This window comes from Scardinius erythrophthalmus (genome assembly GCF_964197995.2).
Source record: "Scardinius erythrophthalmus genome assembly, chromosome: 19".
Taxonomy (NCBI): Eukaryota; Metazoa; Chordata; class Actinopteri; order Cypriniformes; family Leuciscidae; genus Scardinius; species Scardinius erythrophthalmus.
In genome coordinates this window covers 933,966-951,844 of record NC_138239.1, presented here as the reverse complement: position 1 = coordinate 951,844, position 17,879 = coordinate 933,966, and the positions used below count along the sequence as shown (strand labels likewise).

Below are 17,879 nucleotides of genomic sequence, written 5' to 3'. Positions count from 1 at the left end.
AGAGTGTTCAGGCTTTACAGCAGATCTAGAATAAAGTTATTGTCCAGATAAAGTAAGTTTGATTGATTCACTTCCATTAAAAGAAGAATAAAGCCCCTGATGAGTGTGTGCACGTCAGGTCTGGTATATTTGACTGAAGCGTGTGATGATGCAACCGTGTCTGAGCTTGCAGTCCTTGACCTGCAAAACCTGCGTCATACGAGCATGAGGCAAGAGCCCAGAATCATGATCACACAGTCAAACCAAACATTATTCACACGCCAGAGATCATTTCACTAGTGCGATCAGGACACTAGAGTTCCTTTATGAAGAGAGGAGAGCAAAATAAAGTAAACTGTGACATATTATACCCAATAACTCTTCATACAGTGACTACGAGTGACATTTACAAACATTGGGAGCAGAAATGATTGGGACACTTTGAGCTGATCATGTTTTGCTGAAGTGTTTCTTCTTTAATTGCTAATGCTCTTTTTACACACAGACTGAACACAATGAAGCATTGCTTGGTGATTGGTTGAGCTAAACTGGTATTATCTAATTGTGTAGTTAAATTTACCAGCTGACAGATATTCAACATAATTCATGTGTGAGACAGTCTAACAGAAGGACGGACAAAACCAGTCAAATATCAACTGAGTTCTGCTCATATTTTATCACCATTCTCTAAACTATAGCGAATAAACTGATGATGTGAGAAGTGTTGAAGGAGTGTGAGTGAGGTTTGGTTAGACTGTACACATGCTTCACAGGATCAGTCCTGTTCATGAGCTTTACTTCTAACAGAAAGCCTGAGGTTGTGAAGGTCTGAGTGTTTCCGCCTGAATGAAGAGAGCTACTGAATCACTTTAACAAACATGAGCCATCTCTGAACTTCCTGAAGCTGGACTGTGACGCTGTTTTCCTCTGGACACAAACTCTGCATTATTCTCCTGCTATCTCAGTAAAGCTGCTCTGACACACTCAGTGTTGTATAAAGCGCTGTATAAACGAAGGAGACTCGGCTTCAGCTCGAGCTCCAGATCACTGCTCAAATCATGTTATTTGATCATTTCTGTGCTTTCAGTGCCGTGGCATGACTTACCCCCAATGCACCCTGCAGCAAAGTCCATCGCTATTCCTGAGATGATGATGAAGGAGAAGAAGAGCCTGTCCTGCTGGTCTCCTGATGGTGTGTGTGTGTGTGTGTGTGTGTGTGTGTGTGTGTGTGTGTGTGTGTGTGAGAGAGCTCTGGAGCAGCTGCTGTCAGCGGGACACGCTATTTTTACTGAATGAAGTTGATATGAAGGGGAAAGTCCATCTGTGACCAATAGAAGCTCAAGGATGAAGAAACACCCCCTTCATCATCATCATCATCATCATCATATCTGTGCTTACAGACACTACTCAACTCATAATGAGCCGGATCTGATTAACGGTGCAGCAGAACTTCAGTTATTATCCTTCACTACAACCATAGAAAACCTGTTACTTAAAATATCGATAACACTTTACAATAAGGTTTAACATTAGTTATTGTATTAACTAGCATGAACTAACAATGAGCAATACATTTATTACAGTATTTATTCATCTTTGTTAATGTTAGTTAATAAAAATCCAGCTTTTCATAGTTTGTTCAAGTTAGTTCACAGTTTATTAACTAATGTTAACTAATACAACCTTTGATTTTAATAAAGTATTAGTAAATGTTGAAATTAATATTAACTATGATTAATAAATGCTGTAGAAGTATTGTTCATTCTTAGTTCATGTTAACTAATGAACCTTACTGTAAAGTGTTGCCAAATACAATCAAATGTATTATGTTTCAGTTATTGCCAAGGCAACATTTCTCATTAAATACTAAAATAACTCAAACTTAAATAAAAATTAATAAAAAAAGTATAGGAAATGTGGCAACAACAGAAAACTTTGTGTTTATTTATTTTTATTTCAATTTCAAATACTTTATATTTTGAACTGATCTTCGAGTTTGCGCGCTGAAGTGTTCAGATCTGTACATCTGTGAAACTCGCGACTGTAACTTTAATTCTGTTTCTTCCTCCTCCTCCTCCTCCTCCTCGTCAGTGACAGTGACATGATGAAGAGCAGCGCCACACAGCGGACACACACTGCAGGAACACACACGCCGATCTGACACTCGCCAGCTCTATATTTCATTCAGCGGATGTTTATATTTTCCGCGACTGTAAATCATAGAGATCATCAGAAACATCAGCGCGCGCGCTCGTCACTGTGAACGAGTGTGTTCTGAAGGACACGGTGACCTTCGGTTTCACATTCCTCAATGACAAAAGCGACACACACACACACCCGTATACGACACATGACACGCGCTTCTCCATCGTTCTTCATCATCATCATCATGATGAAGACGTTTCTCCGCTGATCGAACCGGATGATACCGATGCTTGTGTTTGATCGGTTCCGATAGATTCGGTTCCTCTGGTTCAGTTCCTCTGATCGGTTCTTCTGATTCGGATCCTCTGATCGGCACTTCTGGTTCAGTTCCTCTGATCGGCACTTCTGGTTCAGTTCCTCTGATTGTTTCTTCTGGTTCGGTTCCTCTGGTCGGTTCCTCTGATCGGTTCGTCTGGTTCGGTTCCTCTGGTCGGTTCCTCTGGTTCGGTTCGTCTGGTTCGGTTCCTCTGATCGGTTCTTCTGGTTCGGTTCCTCTGATCGGTTCCTCTGGTTCGGATCGCGATGCATCTCGCGGATTTCATCGCCGGTTCTGTCGGAGGTTCGTGTGTGTCTCAGTGTGTGAATGTGACATTAATAATTCTCCATGGGAAGTTTCATTTACACAGAGCTAAAGTATCTCATTCTGAATATCTCATTCATTGCTTTACTTTGTATGATACTATAAAATATGTAAATTGTTCAAGATAAAAGAATGTCTTCTGACAACGTGTGTATACGGAAATAGAAAGATCAGTAATGGGTATATTTCACTTGTGTTTGATGTTAAATATGCTCTTTTATAGTTCTAGACATATGCAAATTAGTGCATCTTAAATAGATAAATGCACATTGGATATTAACAACTGTAGATTCTGTAAAGCATTAGATTAGAGCTGATAGAGTCTCATGAAGAATCATATTCATAAATGTGTGTTGTAGTTTTGAGTGTGTGATGTGTGTGTTCAGGAGCGTTTGGAGTGGCGGTGGGGTGTATCCGCTGGACACCGTGAAGGTAAACCCCTTCATCATCATCATCCTCAGCTGATCATACAGTCTCCAGGTGTGTGTGTGTGTGTGTGTGTGTGTGTGTGTGTGTGTGTGTGTCTAACGGCTGCTGATGTTACAGGTGAGACTCCAGACACAGACTCATTATTCCGGCGTTTGGGAATGTGTGAGAAGAACCTGCAGAACTGAAGGCGTGAGTATCAGAAACACTTAAACTCATCATGAGAGTGAAGTAGCGCTGCTCTCTTCTCCTCTACTGTGTCGTATATACGAATGAAACGCTTCAGGAACAAGACCAGATGTGGGCGGGGCTTGATTGTGTCTGTGGGGAATTGATTGGACGGTTGTGATTTGCTATTGGCTGATCTCCTGTGAGTGACAGGTTGCCCCGCCCACATCATCAGAGCAGAGATGTTATTCTGCTTCAGGATTATGAACACTCTGGTGTGTTTCAGGTTGCTGGTTTCTACCGAGGGATGTCGATGCCGCTGACCACCGTCTCCATCAGCTCGTCTCTGGTGTTCGGCACGTACAGGAACGTCCTGCATTCCCTGCATCAGATGCGGCACAGAAGCGCAGTGGATCCGCATCATAAAGCTGATATATTTCTGTCTGGGTTCAGCGGAGGCGTCGCTCAGGTGCGCTTCATCGCTTCACACACAGAGACTGTATAAAACACTGGGCGTAGTGTGTGTGACGTCACCCGTAGTGTTCCTGAAGAGCGTTTCTGAAGCCTAAAGTGGGCGGAGCCGGCCGTCGCCATCTTGGCAGCGTCACTCCCAGATAAAAACGAAAATGTAAAGCGAGGCGGATTAGCTGAGGTGACGTGACGCTAACAGACAGCAGACAAACGGCTAGTAGTGACATCAGCGGCAATCCACCTGTCACTCAAGAGGCCACGCCCTTAATTATGCAGAACTTTAAGGCTTAATATAATTTAAACGGATGAGCTATAAAATAATTCACCCGCCTCACAGTCGTCATGAAGGGCAACATTAGCTATAAAGGCCAAAACCACTTTTTGCACCAGACTGTAAACATGTTTTTATTCTGCTGTAAAGTTGGGCATTTTAACATGCGAGTCTATGGGATTGAGTCTCTTCTGCAGCCGGCCTCTAGTGGCCAGTGGATGAACTGCAGTTTAACTCTCTTCAGTGTCGGATTCAAGAGAGAGACTGAAAGGTGCCGCTTGTTCACACACACGTGTTGTGTGTCACTGCGTGTTAGGGGTGTAACAATATATCGCAATACAAAAATGCAACAATATGTATCGTGTATAGTTAACGAATATCTCTATTGTCCTGCTTTGGGTTTCCAGCACTATTCATTCACACAATATAAAACTAAATCTAGCATTTTAATCAACAGTACATTTTTTGTTAACCTTTTATCATGTGTCTTGGAGTATCGCAGTAATATGGTATGGTGAGTTCAGTATCGTATCGTGACGTGAGGGAATCGTTACGCCCCTAGCGTGTGTAAACCTGCGCTTGTGTGTGTTCAGGTGTTGGTGATGTCTCCCGCAGACATGGTGAAGGTCCGTCTGCAGTGCCAGGCTGAAGGCCGTCGATACGGTGGGCCGCTGCACTGCCTGCTCAGAATCGCCCGAGACGAGGGTCCGCTGGGGCTTTATAAGGGTTCTGCTGCTCTAGCGCTGCGAGACGGACCCTCGTTCGCCACTTACTTCCTCACTTACAACACCATCTGTGAGGCGCTGTCTGCAGAGAACAAGCAGCCGGGTAAGATCATCCGAACATCTGCACACCAGAGGCGACACATCATGACAATCTGACTTTCTCCGTGTGTAAGTGCTGTAATCGGGTCCTCGGTGCTTCTAACAACCCAGAAAACATGAAAGTGAAACCCAGTAACTGTGTTTTGATAAGTCTTTCTCTGACATTCAGAAACGTGTAAAAGTGAAACTCTTCCTGAGTCTCTCCGTAAGGCTGCACTGGTTATTCCTGCGGTTCTGGATGAGTGAGATGATTCGTGTGTTTTGTTATTGCTGGAGAATCTCGTGTCTTATTAAACCAAGTTCTCTTCCACGTCTTATTGCACTCTAACTGTCAAATACACAAACACAGTTGGTTTACTCTGTGAATGTAGACAGCAGTGAAAGGAACCGCAAATGTATATTAGATCTGTGTATTAAAGAGACAGCAGTGTGATATACAGAACCTACTGATATATATGCTGATAATGTGAATCAAACAAAGAAAACCAGAACATCTCTCGCTGCTCCTGACTGAACTACTGTAGTAGCTTTAATAAGGATAGATTTCGTTCTTGAATGCTGCCGTTAAATGTTCTGGCGAGGAGATAAACATGGCGGACTGTGTGCGTGCAGCTCACTGTAGGCGGAGTCTATGCTAATAGACGGAGTCTGTCAGCAGTCGTGGGCGGGTCTATGCTAATAGGGTGTAGTTCATCAGCAGTCGTGGGCGGGTCTATGCTAATAGGGTGTAGTTCATCAGCAGTCGTGGGCGGGTCTATGCTAATAGGGCAGAGTCTGTCAGCAGTTGTAGGCGCGTCTATGCTAATAGGGTGTAGTTCATCAGCAGTTGTGGGCGGGTCTATGCTAATAGGGCGGAGTCTGTCAGCAGTTGTAGGCGGGTATATGCTAATAGGGCAAAGTCTGTCAGCAGTCGTGGACGGGTCTATGCTAATAAGGTGGAGTTTGTCAGCAGTAGTGGGCGGGTCTATGCTAATAGGGCGAAGTCTGTCAGCGGTCGTGGGCGGGTCTATGCTAATAAGGCGGAGTTTGACAGCAGTCGTGGGTGGGTCTATGCTAATAAGGCGGAGTTTGACAGCAGTCGTGGGCGGGTCTATGCTAATAGGGCGGAGTCTGTCAGCAGCCGTGGGTGGGTCTATGCTAATAGGGCGGAGTCTGTCAGCAGCCGTGGGTGGGTCTATGCTAATAAGGCGGAGTTTGACAGCAGTCGTGGGGGGGTCTACGCTAATAGGGCGGAGTCTGTCAGCAGCCGTGGGTGGGTCTATGCTAATAAGGCGGAGTTTGACAGCAGTCGTGGGCGGGTCTACACTAATAGGGCGGAGTCTGTCAGCAGCCGTGGGTGGGTCTATGCTAATAAGGCGGAAGTTGACAGCAGTCGTGGGCGGGTCTATGTTAATAGGGCGGAGTCTGTCAGCAGTCATGGGCGGGGCCTGTGCAATGTGACGTCACATTCCTTAACGGCTCGTTTTGAGACACTGTTTCAGATTTATGAGGAAAATTACAAACGAAGTAGATTGATTTTTACCACACTGGTTGTGTACACACACTGCTGACACAAACATGTTCAAAAACAATATAAAAGTGAATTTTGCATAATAGATCCCGTTTAAAAAAACGAGACCTTCCCCGACTTCCGAGGTTGCCTATGAAAGCCTGTAGATGATTTTTATTACAATCTTGTATCTTAGAGGGCTTTGCTTCATTTATAGAACCTTTCAGTGTTTCCATCATGTGATCATTTCATGGATTTAGTTTTAATTGATTAATTTAGATCTATTTTGAATTAGATCTTCATTTTTAATGAATGTTATTAATTAAGCCGCTCGTAATGATACTTCATCACTAGAAAGAATTGAAAAACCCCATTAAACATTAAAGTATTATGCAGTAATTTAAGACCTTTCTCCTTGTATGGAACTTGTTTGGTATTAGATTGAGTGAAGAACCCTAGAGTTGTGTTTGGTCAGAGTTCTGGTGTGTTCTCAGGCTGGCCGGTGGTCCTCCTGGCCGGAGGTGTGTCGGGGATGTGTGGTTGGGCGGTCGGGACGCCGATGGACGTGATCAAGGCCCGTCTGCAGGTGTCCGGTGTGAGCGGCCGGCGCTACAGAGGATTCTTCCACTGCGTCACACACAGCGTGAGGACCGAAGGCATAGCCGTCCTGTTCAGAGGCCTGACGCTGAACTGCATCCGCGCCTTCCCCGTCAACATGTCCGTCTTCGCCACGTACGAACTGGTGGTTCGCTTTCTGCGTCCAGCGTCGTGAAGATCAGGCTCACTTCTTCTCTTTGCACAAGTTCCTGGATCCTGCACAATGTTTAATATCGTGTGTGTGTGTTCATGAATGCGTATCAGTTGCATTAATGTGTATTTGAGTGTGTTTTGCAGTGTCTACCTCAGATGCTGAAGAGCATCATCACTGTCGAAGGGTTTGAGTTCAAACTCACTAACTACTGTCCTCTCTGTGACTTCAATCATGTGTAAACACACATGAGCTGCTAGCTGTGTCTCCATCTAAAGCTGGGATTTAACTTGAGCGCTAAACTGGAATATGGCATAAAACATTTATGTATAACGCAGTGTTTCCATCTCATGTGTTCAAGAGAACATCATCATCACTTCCTGGGAAAATATCAGTAATAAAAGTGTAAGTTTCTGCAGTCGTGCTGTTTCTCCTCCATCATGAGCGAGTGTGTCTCAGAGCGTCAGGCGAACACAGTAACCGCTGTCGTGTTCTCTAGCGTTCGGATGCTGGCGTTCGGGAACACACTCGTGTGTGTGAGACGCTTCTGGGGGGAATTACACCAAATCATTCTGATCACACACTTTCAAAAACACCAAACCAGCATTAGAGACGCCATTGGTCGACTGGTCACTCCAGTTATCCAATCTCAGCTGACGCTGAGTCACGTGAGGTTTGAGGGATTTATTCAGTAAATGTGTTTCCATCGTAGTTTATGCGCACGTTTTATTATCGGGTAAAAATTTTTTTTTATAATTTATGCTAATTTTGTAATTTCCATCCAGCGTTTTTTTTATGCGATATCCAAAATAAAAGTAGGCTGATGGAAACCGAGCTAGTGTTGGTCAGGTTTAACCCGTTAATCTCAGCTGTATCTGAGCGTGTCGAGCTGGTATCAGGGATTCACACGTTCACAGCATCAGTGTGGCACTGTTTATTCAGCACAGGGTTATCAGACACGAGCAGAAGACAGCGAGAGTTCGTTCCTCTGAAGGATGACGCGTGTGGTTTCTAGCAGTTGAAGTGTAGTTTGCGCGGGGTCATGAACTGTTGCACGGTCTCGTCGGTCACTAGCTTGCGTCTCTCCTGATGCGCTGCGATCATGGGCTGAAGCGTCTCGATCAAACACTTCTTCAGCTCGCCGGTGAGAAGCGCACCGCTCCTGTAGTCCTGAAACACAAGCGGATCCTTTACCCATCATGCTTTCAGTTTCAGTGAGTCAAACCAACATTCACTCACACTCCTTCAACACTTCTCACATCATCAGTTTATTCGCTATAGTTTAGAGAATGGTAATGAAATATGAGCAGAACTCAGTTGATGTTTGACTGGTTTTGTCCGTCCTTCTGTTAGACTGTCTCACACATGAATTATGTTGAATATCTGTCAGCTGTTAAATTTAACTACACAATTAGATAATACCAGTTTAGCTCAACCAATCACCAAGCAATGCTTCATTGTGTTCAGTCTGTGTGTAAAAAGAGCATTAGCAATTAAAGACAACACACTTCAGCAAAACATGATCAGCTCAAAGTGTTATGTTAATGTAACTGGTAGTCACTGTATGGGGAATTATTTGGGTATAATATGTCACTTTATTTTGCTCTCCTCACTCACATAAATGAACTATAGTGTCCTGATCACACTTGTGAAATGATATATGGTGTCTGAACAGTGTTTGGTTTGCCTGTATGATGACGTCATCAGTGTTTGCTCTCACCTGTCGGATCTTCTCCAGCTGTTCGTCGTCTTCCAGGAAGAACGTCAGATACATGAAGGAAACGTCCACATCGGGATTCCCCCCGAGCTTCCGGTGTTCCTCGACCGTGTCCTTCCCGCCGGAGAACGCGTGTTTGTTGACCTGCAGTGAGAAGAGCTCGTGTGATTCAGTGTCGTGTGTATAGCGTCTCCTTCACCTCTAAAACCTGGTCTAAATGATTCCAGGTCACATGGATCCGCGGAAACAACTAAAAATTCTGTATTATGAATTTTTAAGGCCAGACAAGTAATTTGTCGATGTCAATTTGTAAAGAAAGACACACGCCTGCGCACATACATCTTCAAACGCTCATACCTATAGACTAAACACGTGATACGCATGCGCACGCCGTCAGCGTTTCACAGATTCACGTTTTTGAAGTTTACACAGAGATGATGACGTTTTCAAAAATGTTCAAAACTTGCACCTTTGAACCCGTTTCAAGATTTGTGTTCTCGAGCTCCAAACACTCTTATGTGTGAGTGAGCGGCCGGAGCGCATTAAGGGTTTCTGTGAGAGCGGTGTGTGTTAGCGGCCCCTAAGTTAATCACTAATGATCTTTGCAACGGAAGTGAATCAATCAAACTAACTTTATCTGGACAATAACTTTATTCTAGATCTGCTGTAAAGCCAAACACTCTCTGTTACTGTAATCTCCTGTTATCACTGTAAAGCTGTTGTGAAACGTCTATATTGTTAAAGCGCTGTATAAATGAAGGAGACTTGACTTGAACGCTAGTTCAGTCGTGATGAGAGTGAACGGCACCTTGTTCTTGATCTGTTTGGCTGTGTCCGTGAGGAAGATGGAGGAGTTGGCGTCGCTAGCGCTCATCTTGGTCTGCGCGCCCTGAAGCGCCGGGAAGAACGTGGAGTGAAGCAAAGCCGGCTTCAGATAGCCGATCCGCGGAGCTACGTCTCGCGTCATCCGGAAATATGGATCCTGAGGAACAGACCATCATGTGACGTTCAGCAGCATCACTTCACACCATTAGAACGCTTATTAGTAGATTTAACGGGAACACTTTACAAATAAGGCTCAACATCAGTTAATGTATTAACTAGCATGAACTAACAATGAGCAATACATTTGTTACTGTGTTTATTAATCTTTGCTAATGTTAGTTAATAAAAATCCAGCTGTTCATAGTTTGTTCATGTTAGTTCACAGTGCATTAACTAATGTTAACTAATACACCCTTTGATTTTAATAACGTATTAGTAAATGTTTAAATTAATATAATTTATGATTAATAAATGCTGTAGAAGTATTGTTCATTATTAGTTCGTGTTACCTAAAGAACCTTACTGTAAAGTGTTACCGATTTAACAGATGAAAATATTTGCAGTTGGTTTGTTAAAGCTGTTGTTCTTCATGTTTTGACCAGCAGGTGGCGCTGGCCTGTGGCGTTTCCAAAGCTAGTCAATCATTTTATTTTGGTTCAGCTGATTCAGAGAGTGGAAAAGCGTGTGAACGTGTATTTGAACGTCTCACCTGATCGATGGCACACGGAATGAGACACTGAACGTCGTTCCTGTCACCGAAGATCTGCGGGAAAGAGTTGCTGAAGGACGGAGCCGCTTGAATGGCCGGGAAACTGATTTTACCTGCAAACACACGCGATTAAACGCGACTGACGAACACTGGATCAAACGCTTCAGAAGAAGAAGATCTGCTCACCGATACAGTCACTGTCTGTGAACCCGAAGATGCCTTTGACCTGGTTAAACGTCACGTGCTTCTGGACCTTCACCACATTTCTGTAGAACGAAGGACTTGCCCTGTCCAAACAAGTCAAATCATCAGGTTAATGCTTATAATATCTTCATTCATCAGATGAAGCTGTGTGATATATATACTTACGTTTTGAGACTATGTAAACAATCAATATAATATAATAGCGGTTATATCCATACGCAGATGAGATGCAGTTATATAATGATAATAATATCACTTATATCCATACGCAGATGAGATGCAGTTATATAATGATAATAATAGCACTTATATCCATACGCAGATGAGATGCAGTTATATAATGATAATAATAGCACTTATATCCATACGCATGATGAGATGCGGTTATATAATGATAATAATATCACTTATATCCATACGCAGATGAGATGCGGTTATATAATGATAATAATAGCACTTATATCCATACGCAGATGAGATGCAGTTATATAATGATAATAATATCACTTATATCCATACGCAGACGAGATGCGGTTATATAATGATAATAATATCACTTATATCCATACGCAGATGAGATGCGGTTATATAATGATAATAATATCACTTATATCCATACGCAAATGAGATGCGGTTATATAATGATAATAATATCACTTATATCCATACGCAGATGAGATGCGGTTATATAATGATAATAGTAGCACTTATATCCATACGCAGATGAGATGCAGTTATATAATGATAATAAAAGCACTTATATCCATATGCAGACGAGATGCGGTTATATAATGATAATAATATCACTTATATCCATACGCAGATGAGATGCGGTTATATAATGATAATAATAGCACTTATATCCATACGCAGATGAGATGCGGTTATATAATAATAATAATATCACTTATATCCATACGCAGATGAGATGCGGTTATATAATGATAATAATATCACTTATATCCATACGCAAATGAGATGCAGTTATATAATGATAATAATATCACTTATATCCATACGCAGATGAGATGCAGTTATATAATGATAATAATAGCACTTATATCCATACGCAGATGAGATGCAGTTATATAATGATAATAATATCACTTATATCCATACGCAGACGAGATGCGGTTATATAATGATAATAATATCACTTATATCCATACGCAGATGAGATGCGGTTATATAATGATAATAATATCACTTATATCCATACGCAAATGAGATGCCGTTATATAATGATAATAATATCACTTATATCCATACGCAGATGAGATGCGGTTATATAATGATAATAGTAGCACTTATATCCATACGCAGATGAGATGCAGTTATATAATGATAATAAAAGCACTTATATCCATACGCAGACGAGATGCGGTTATATAATGATAATAATATCACTTATATCCATACGCAGATGAGATGCGGTTATATAATGATAATAATAGCACTTATATCCATACGCAGATGAGATGCGGTTATATAATAATAATAATATCACTTATATCCATACGCAGATGAGATGCAGTTATATAATGATAATAATCGCACTTATATCCATACGCAGATGAGATGCGGTTATATAATGATAATAAAAGCACTTATATCCATACGCAGACGAGATGCGGTTATATAATGATAATAATATCACTTATATCCATACGCAGATGAGATGCGGTTATATAATGATAATAATATCACTTATATCCATACGCAGATGAGATGCGGTTATATAATGATAATAAAAGCACTTATATCCATACGCAGACGAGATGCGGTTATATAATGATAATAATATCACTTATATCCATACGCAGATGAGATGCGGTTATATAATGATAATAATAGCACTTATATCCATACGCAGATGAGATGCGGTTATATAATGATAATAATAGCACTTATATCCATACGCAGATGAGATGCGGTTATATAATGATAATAATATCACTTATATCCATACGCAGATGAGATGCGGTTATATAATGATAATAATATCACTTATATCCATACGCAGATGAGATGCAGTTATATAATGATAATAATAGCACTTATATCCATACGCAGATGAGATGCAGTTATATAATGATAATAATAGCACTTATATCCATACGCAGATGAGATGCAGTTATATAATGATAATAATATCACTTATATCCATACGCAGATGAGATGCGGTTATATAATGATAATAGTAGCACTTATATCCATACGCAGATGAGATGCAGTTATATAATGATAATAATAGCGGTTATATCCATACGCAGATGAGATGCGGTTATATAATGATAATAATAGCACTTATATCCATACGCAGATGAGATGCAGTTATATAATGATAATAATAGCACTTATATCCATACGCAGATGAGATGCAGTTATATAATGATAATAATAGCACTTATATCCATACGCAGATGAGATGCAGTTATATAATAATAATAATAGCACTTATATCCATACGCAGATGAGATGCAGTTATATAATGATAATAATTATAGCACTTATATCCATATGCAGATGAGATGCGGTTATATAATGATAATAATAGCACTTATATCCATACGCAGATGAGATGCAGTTATATAATGATAATAATAGCACTTATATCCATACGCAGATGAGATGCAGTTATATAATGATAATAATAGCACTTATATCCATACGCAGATGAGATGCAGTTATATAATGATAATAATAGCACTTATATCCATACGCAGATGAGATGCAGTTATATAATGATAATAATAGCACTTATATCCATATGCAGATGAGATGTGGTTATATAATAATAATAATAATAGCACTTATATCCATACGCAGATGAGATGTGGTTATATAATAATAATAATAGCACTTATATCCATACGCAGATGAGATGCAGTTATATAATGATAATAATAGCACTTATATCCATACGCAGATGAGATGCAGTTATATAATGATAATAATAGCACTTATATCCATACGCAGATGAGATGCAGTTATATAATAATAATAATAGCACTTATATCCATACGCAGATGAGATGCAGTTATATAATGATAATAATAGCACTTATATCCATACGCAGATGAGATGCAGTTATATAATGATAATAATAGCACTTATATCCATATGCATGATGAGATGCAGTTATAATGATAATAATAGCACTTATATCCATATGCATGATGAGATGCAGTTATATAATGATAATAATAGCACTTATATCCATACGCAGATGAGATGCAGTTATATAATGATAATAATAGCACTTATATCCATACGCAGATGAGATGCAGTTATATAATGATAATAATAGCACTTATATCCATATGCATGATGAGATGCAGTTATATAATGATAATAATAGCACTTATATCCATATGCATGATGAGATGCAGTTATATAATGATAATAATAGCACTTATATCCATACGCAGATGAGATGCAGTTATATAATGATAATAATAGCACTTATATCCATACGCATGATGAGATTTGGTACATATATTTGGTTTTACCCCATATAGTCGAGATCGGAGAAGATGAAGGTCTTGTCCGGGTCGAACCCGCAGGCGATGATGTCTCTAGCGTTCTCCAGTGCGTATCGATGACAATCCTCCAGCGACAGATCCTTCCACAGATACTTCTCATCATCAGTCAGCTGAACCACCAGAGGAACATCAAACACGTCCTGCAGCCACCTGACACACACACACACACACACACACACACACACACAGACTCACATCAGCTGAACCACCAGAGGAACATCAAACATGTCCTGCAGCCACCTGACACACACACACACACACACACACACAGACTCACACTCACACACTCACTTGGTGAAGAGGAAGGGGATCAGGTGACCCACATGCATGGCCCCAGAGGACGGTCCGCGACCCGTATAAAGATAGAAGGACTTCCGGCTCTCGTACGCGTCCAGGATCTGATGCATGTCCCTGAGCGTCAACACAACATGAGCGTCAACACAACACAATCATACACCATCCACTGGCAAACATTTACATTATTATAGATATGTGATAATTTTTCTATTAAGTAACATTATTATGACTTTCTGTTGTTGTTTTTTTATACTTACTATAGAACTATATTACTATATGTATTATTTATTTGTTTATTTTCAATTGTTTTATTTATTTACTTTAATTAAATTAAATGTATTATTTATTTGTTTTATTTATTTTAATCTATTTATTTTAATCTACTCATCTATTTATTTATTTATTATAATATATTTGTATTTAATTATTAATTTTATTTTATTTTAAGCTATTTTGTAATTTATTTATTTCAATCAATTTGTTTATTTCTTTGAATCTATTTTTCATGCGAAGGTGTGTAGATATGTAGAGTGTGTGTGTGTGTGTGTGTGTGTGTGTGTGTGTGTGTGTGTGTGTGTGTGTGTGTGATGATGTCACCTGTGTGAGAAGAAGATTCCTCTGCGCAGGAAGTGATGCGGTGTTTTCCCCGTGACTCGAGCGATCCTGTCCACCAGTTCCTGCTCGATCTTACAGCTGCCGAATCGCACTGATTATATATAATATATACTGATTAATCACACGCTTCATACATCACACACACACACACTCACACACACACACTCAGTCACAGCCACCAACCGATGAGTTTGTCGTAGTCGACTCCTTTAGCGCTGCTGGTGGACACGTTCCAGGGGTCGACCTGATCATCTTCATCATCCTCAGCAGGACCAGCATCATCATCCTCAGTGTGTGTCGGCGGGCGTCCGGCCTGATAATCCTGACCGGTGAGAAGCTTATAGTCCTCCTTCATCCTCAGCAGCAACTGCACTGCAGACTCCACATCAGCCTGCACACACACACACACACACACACGTTACTCCTTCAGTTCACTGCAGACTCCACATCAGCCTGCACACACACACACACACACGTTACTCCTTCAGTTCACTGCAGACTCCACATCAGCCTGCACACACACACACACACACACACGTTACTCCTTCAGTTCACTGCAGACTCCACATCAGCCTGCACACACACACACACACACACACACACACGTTACTCCTTCAGTTCACTGCAGACTCCACATCAGCCTGCACACACACACACACACACACACGTTACTCCTTCAGTTCACTGCAGACTCCACATCAGCCTGCACACACACACACACACACGTTACTCCTTCAGTTCACTGCAGACTCCACATCAGCCTGCACACACACACACACACACACACGTTACTCCTTCAGTTCACTGCAGACTCCACATCAGCCTGCACACACACACACACACACACACACACACGTTACTCCTTCAGTTCACTGCAGACTCCACATCAGCCTGCACACACACACACACACACACACGTTACTCCTTCAGTTCACTGCAGACTCCACATCAGCCTGCACACACACACACACACACACACACACACGTTACTCCTTCAGTTCACTGCAGACTCCACATCAGCCTGCACACACACACACACACACACGTTACTCCTTCAGTTCACTGCAGACTCCACATCAGCCTGCACACACACACACACACACACACACACACACACACACACACACACACACACACGTTACTCCTTCAGTTCACTGCAGACTCCACATCAGCCTGCACACACACACACACACACACACACACACACACACGTTACTCCTTCAGTTCACTGCAGACTCCACATCAGCCTGCACACACACACACACACACACACACACACACACACACACACACACGTTACTCCTTCAGTTCACTGCAGACTCCACATCAGCCTGCACACACACACACACACACACACACGTTACTCCTTCAGTTCACTGCAGACTCCACATCAGCCTGCACACACACACACACACACACACACACACACACACACACACACACACACACACACACGTTACTCCTTCAGTTCACTGCAGACTCCACATCAGCCTGCACACACACACACACACACACACACACACACACACACACACACACACACACACACACACGTTACTCCTTCAGTTCACTGCAGACTCAACATCAGCCTGCACACACACACACACACACACACACACACACACACGTTACTCCTTCAGTTCACTGCAGACTCCACATCAGCCTGCACACACACACACACACACACACACACACACACACACACACACACACACGTTACTCCTTCAGTTCACTGCAGACTCCACATCAGCCTGCACACACACACACACACACACACACACACACACGTTACTCCTTCAGTTCACTGCAGACTCCACATCAGCCTGCACACACACACACACACACACACACACGCACACACACACACACACGTTACTCCTTCAGTTCACTGCAGACTCCACATCAGCCTGCACACACACACACACACACACACACACACACACACACACACGTTACTCCTTCAGTTCACTGCAGACTCCACATCAGCCTGCACACACACACACACACACACACACACACACATGTTACTCCTTCAGTTCACTGCAGACTCCACATCAGCCTGCACACACACACACACACACACACACACGCACACACACACACGTTACTCCTTCAGTTCACTGCAGACTCCACATCAGCCTGAGCGCGCACACACACACGATAATAAATATACATTTGATTACAAAAAAAATTAGATTACAATAAATTAAAAATATAACAATAAAAATTAGATTACAATAAATACAATTAAATAAATTAAATTACAAATAAATAGATAAATAAAAATTAGATTACAATGAATAAAAAATAGTTATCTAATAATAGAAATTCAGTATTTTCCTAATAATATGTGGACATAATTAATTTCTAATATAATTATTTGAGAACATAAGTGGAGACTGACTTTATCGCCCTTCTGAGCCTTGATGTGCCGCACTGCGAGTCCCTGCGCCGTCAGCTGCTCGTACAGGTCCATCGGGCTCGACATCTTTACCTGTAACACACTGATCCTGTAATAACGCGTTATGACTCTTCATAACGAGACTGACATATGCTCGCTGCCGCATGCCAGCCTTTAAACACAGATCTGCAACCCGTGTCATGACCAGCACTCACACGAGCAATTATTACAAGTTCATTTCACTATTAAATAGTAATGAGGAATAAACAAACGCACCTTTTTGAGTTAGATGGTTTAATTCATTCCACTTGCATCAGACTCACTGACTGTGCCAGTGTCACACTGATCTCAGCCCTACCGGAAACATTCGCGCCATGTAGTTCCGGTCGCATGTCTCACACGTCA

General features: G+C 41.6%; 4 protein-coding genes across 6 annotated transcripts in view; 2 read left to right on the top strand and 2 right to left on the bottom strand.

The window, feature by feature from the left end:
- The window catches only part of slc25a29l (solute carrier family 25 member 29-like), a 13,966-nt gene extending 12,758 nt beyond the window's left edge, over positions 1-1,208 (bottom strand). The window contains exon 1 of the mRNA XM_081347432.1: positions 1,085-1,208. Within this exon, the coding sequence (XP_081203558.1) occupies positions 1,085-1,112 (28 nt within the window). The 5' untranslated portion in view covers positions 1,113-1,208. The remainder of the gene's footprint in view (positions 1-1,084) is intronic.
- The window catches only part of fancm (FA complementation group M), a 93,575-nt gene extending 91,019 nt beyond the window's left edge, over positions 1-2,556 (top strand). Inside the window, exon 19 of one of the 2 annotated variants that reach the window (XM_081347400.1) lies at positions 1,067-2,556. In XM_081347400.1, coding sequence (XP_081203526.1) covers positions 1,067-1,275 — 209 coding nt within the window. In that variant the 3' untranslated portion in view covers positions 1,276-2,556. The remainder of the gene's footprint in view (positions 1-1,066) is intronic. The other variant, XM_081347408.1, reaches the window with a different exon arrangement.
- slc25a47b (solute carrier family 25 member 47b) lies at positions 2,556-7,575 on the top strand. Its single transcript, XM_081347434.1, is given in 7 exon segments — positions 2,556-2,743; positions 3,151-3,173; positions 3,176-3,196; positions 3,311-3,382; positions 3,645-3,827; positions 4,694-4,928; positions 6,908-7,575. Coding segments are annotated over 7 exon segments (849 nt in total). The 5' UTR covers positions 2,556-2,706; the 3' UTR covers positions 7,186-7,575.
- Positions 7,532-17,879, bottom strand: wars1 (tryptophanyl-tRNA synthetase 1). Of its 2 annotated transcripts, none has more exons than XM_081347415.1 (11): positions 17,751-17,879; positions 17,478-17,567; positions 15,257-15,464; positions 15,056-15,164; positions 14,453-14,572; positions 14,129-14,311; positions 10,599-10,699; positions 10,413-10,525; positions 9,687-9,860; positions 8,882-9,022; positions 7,532-8,331 (listed from the first exon to the last, which is right to left on the bottom strand). In XM_081347415.1, the coding sequence occupies exons 2-11, from the start codon at positions 17,559-17,561 to the stop codon at positions 8,173-8,175; spliced, it is 1,392 nt and encodes a 463-aa protein (XP_081203541.1). In that variant the 5' UTR covers positions 17,562-17,567; positions 17,751-17,879; the 3' UTR covers positions 7,532-8,172. The 2 variants fall into 2 exon arrangements, with proteins under 2 accessions (XP_081203541.1, XP_081203542.1); XM_081347416.1 differs by having other exon boundaries at positions 17,478-17,583; positions 17,751-17,839.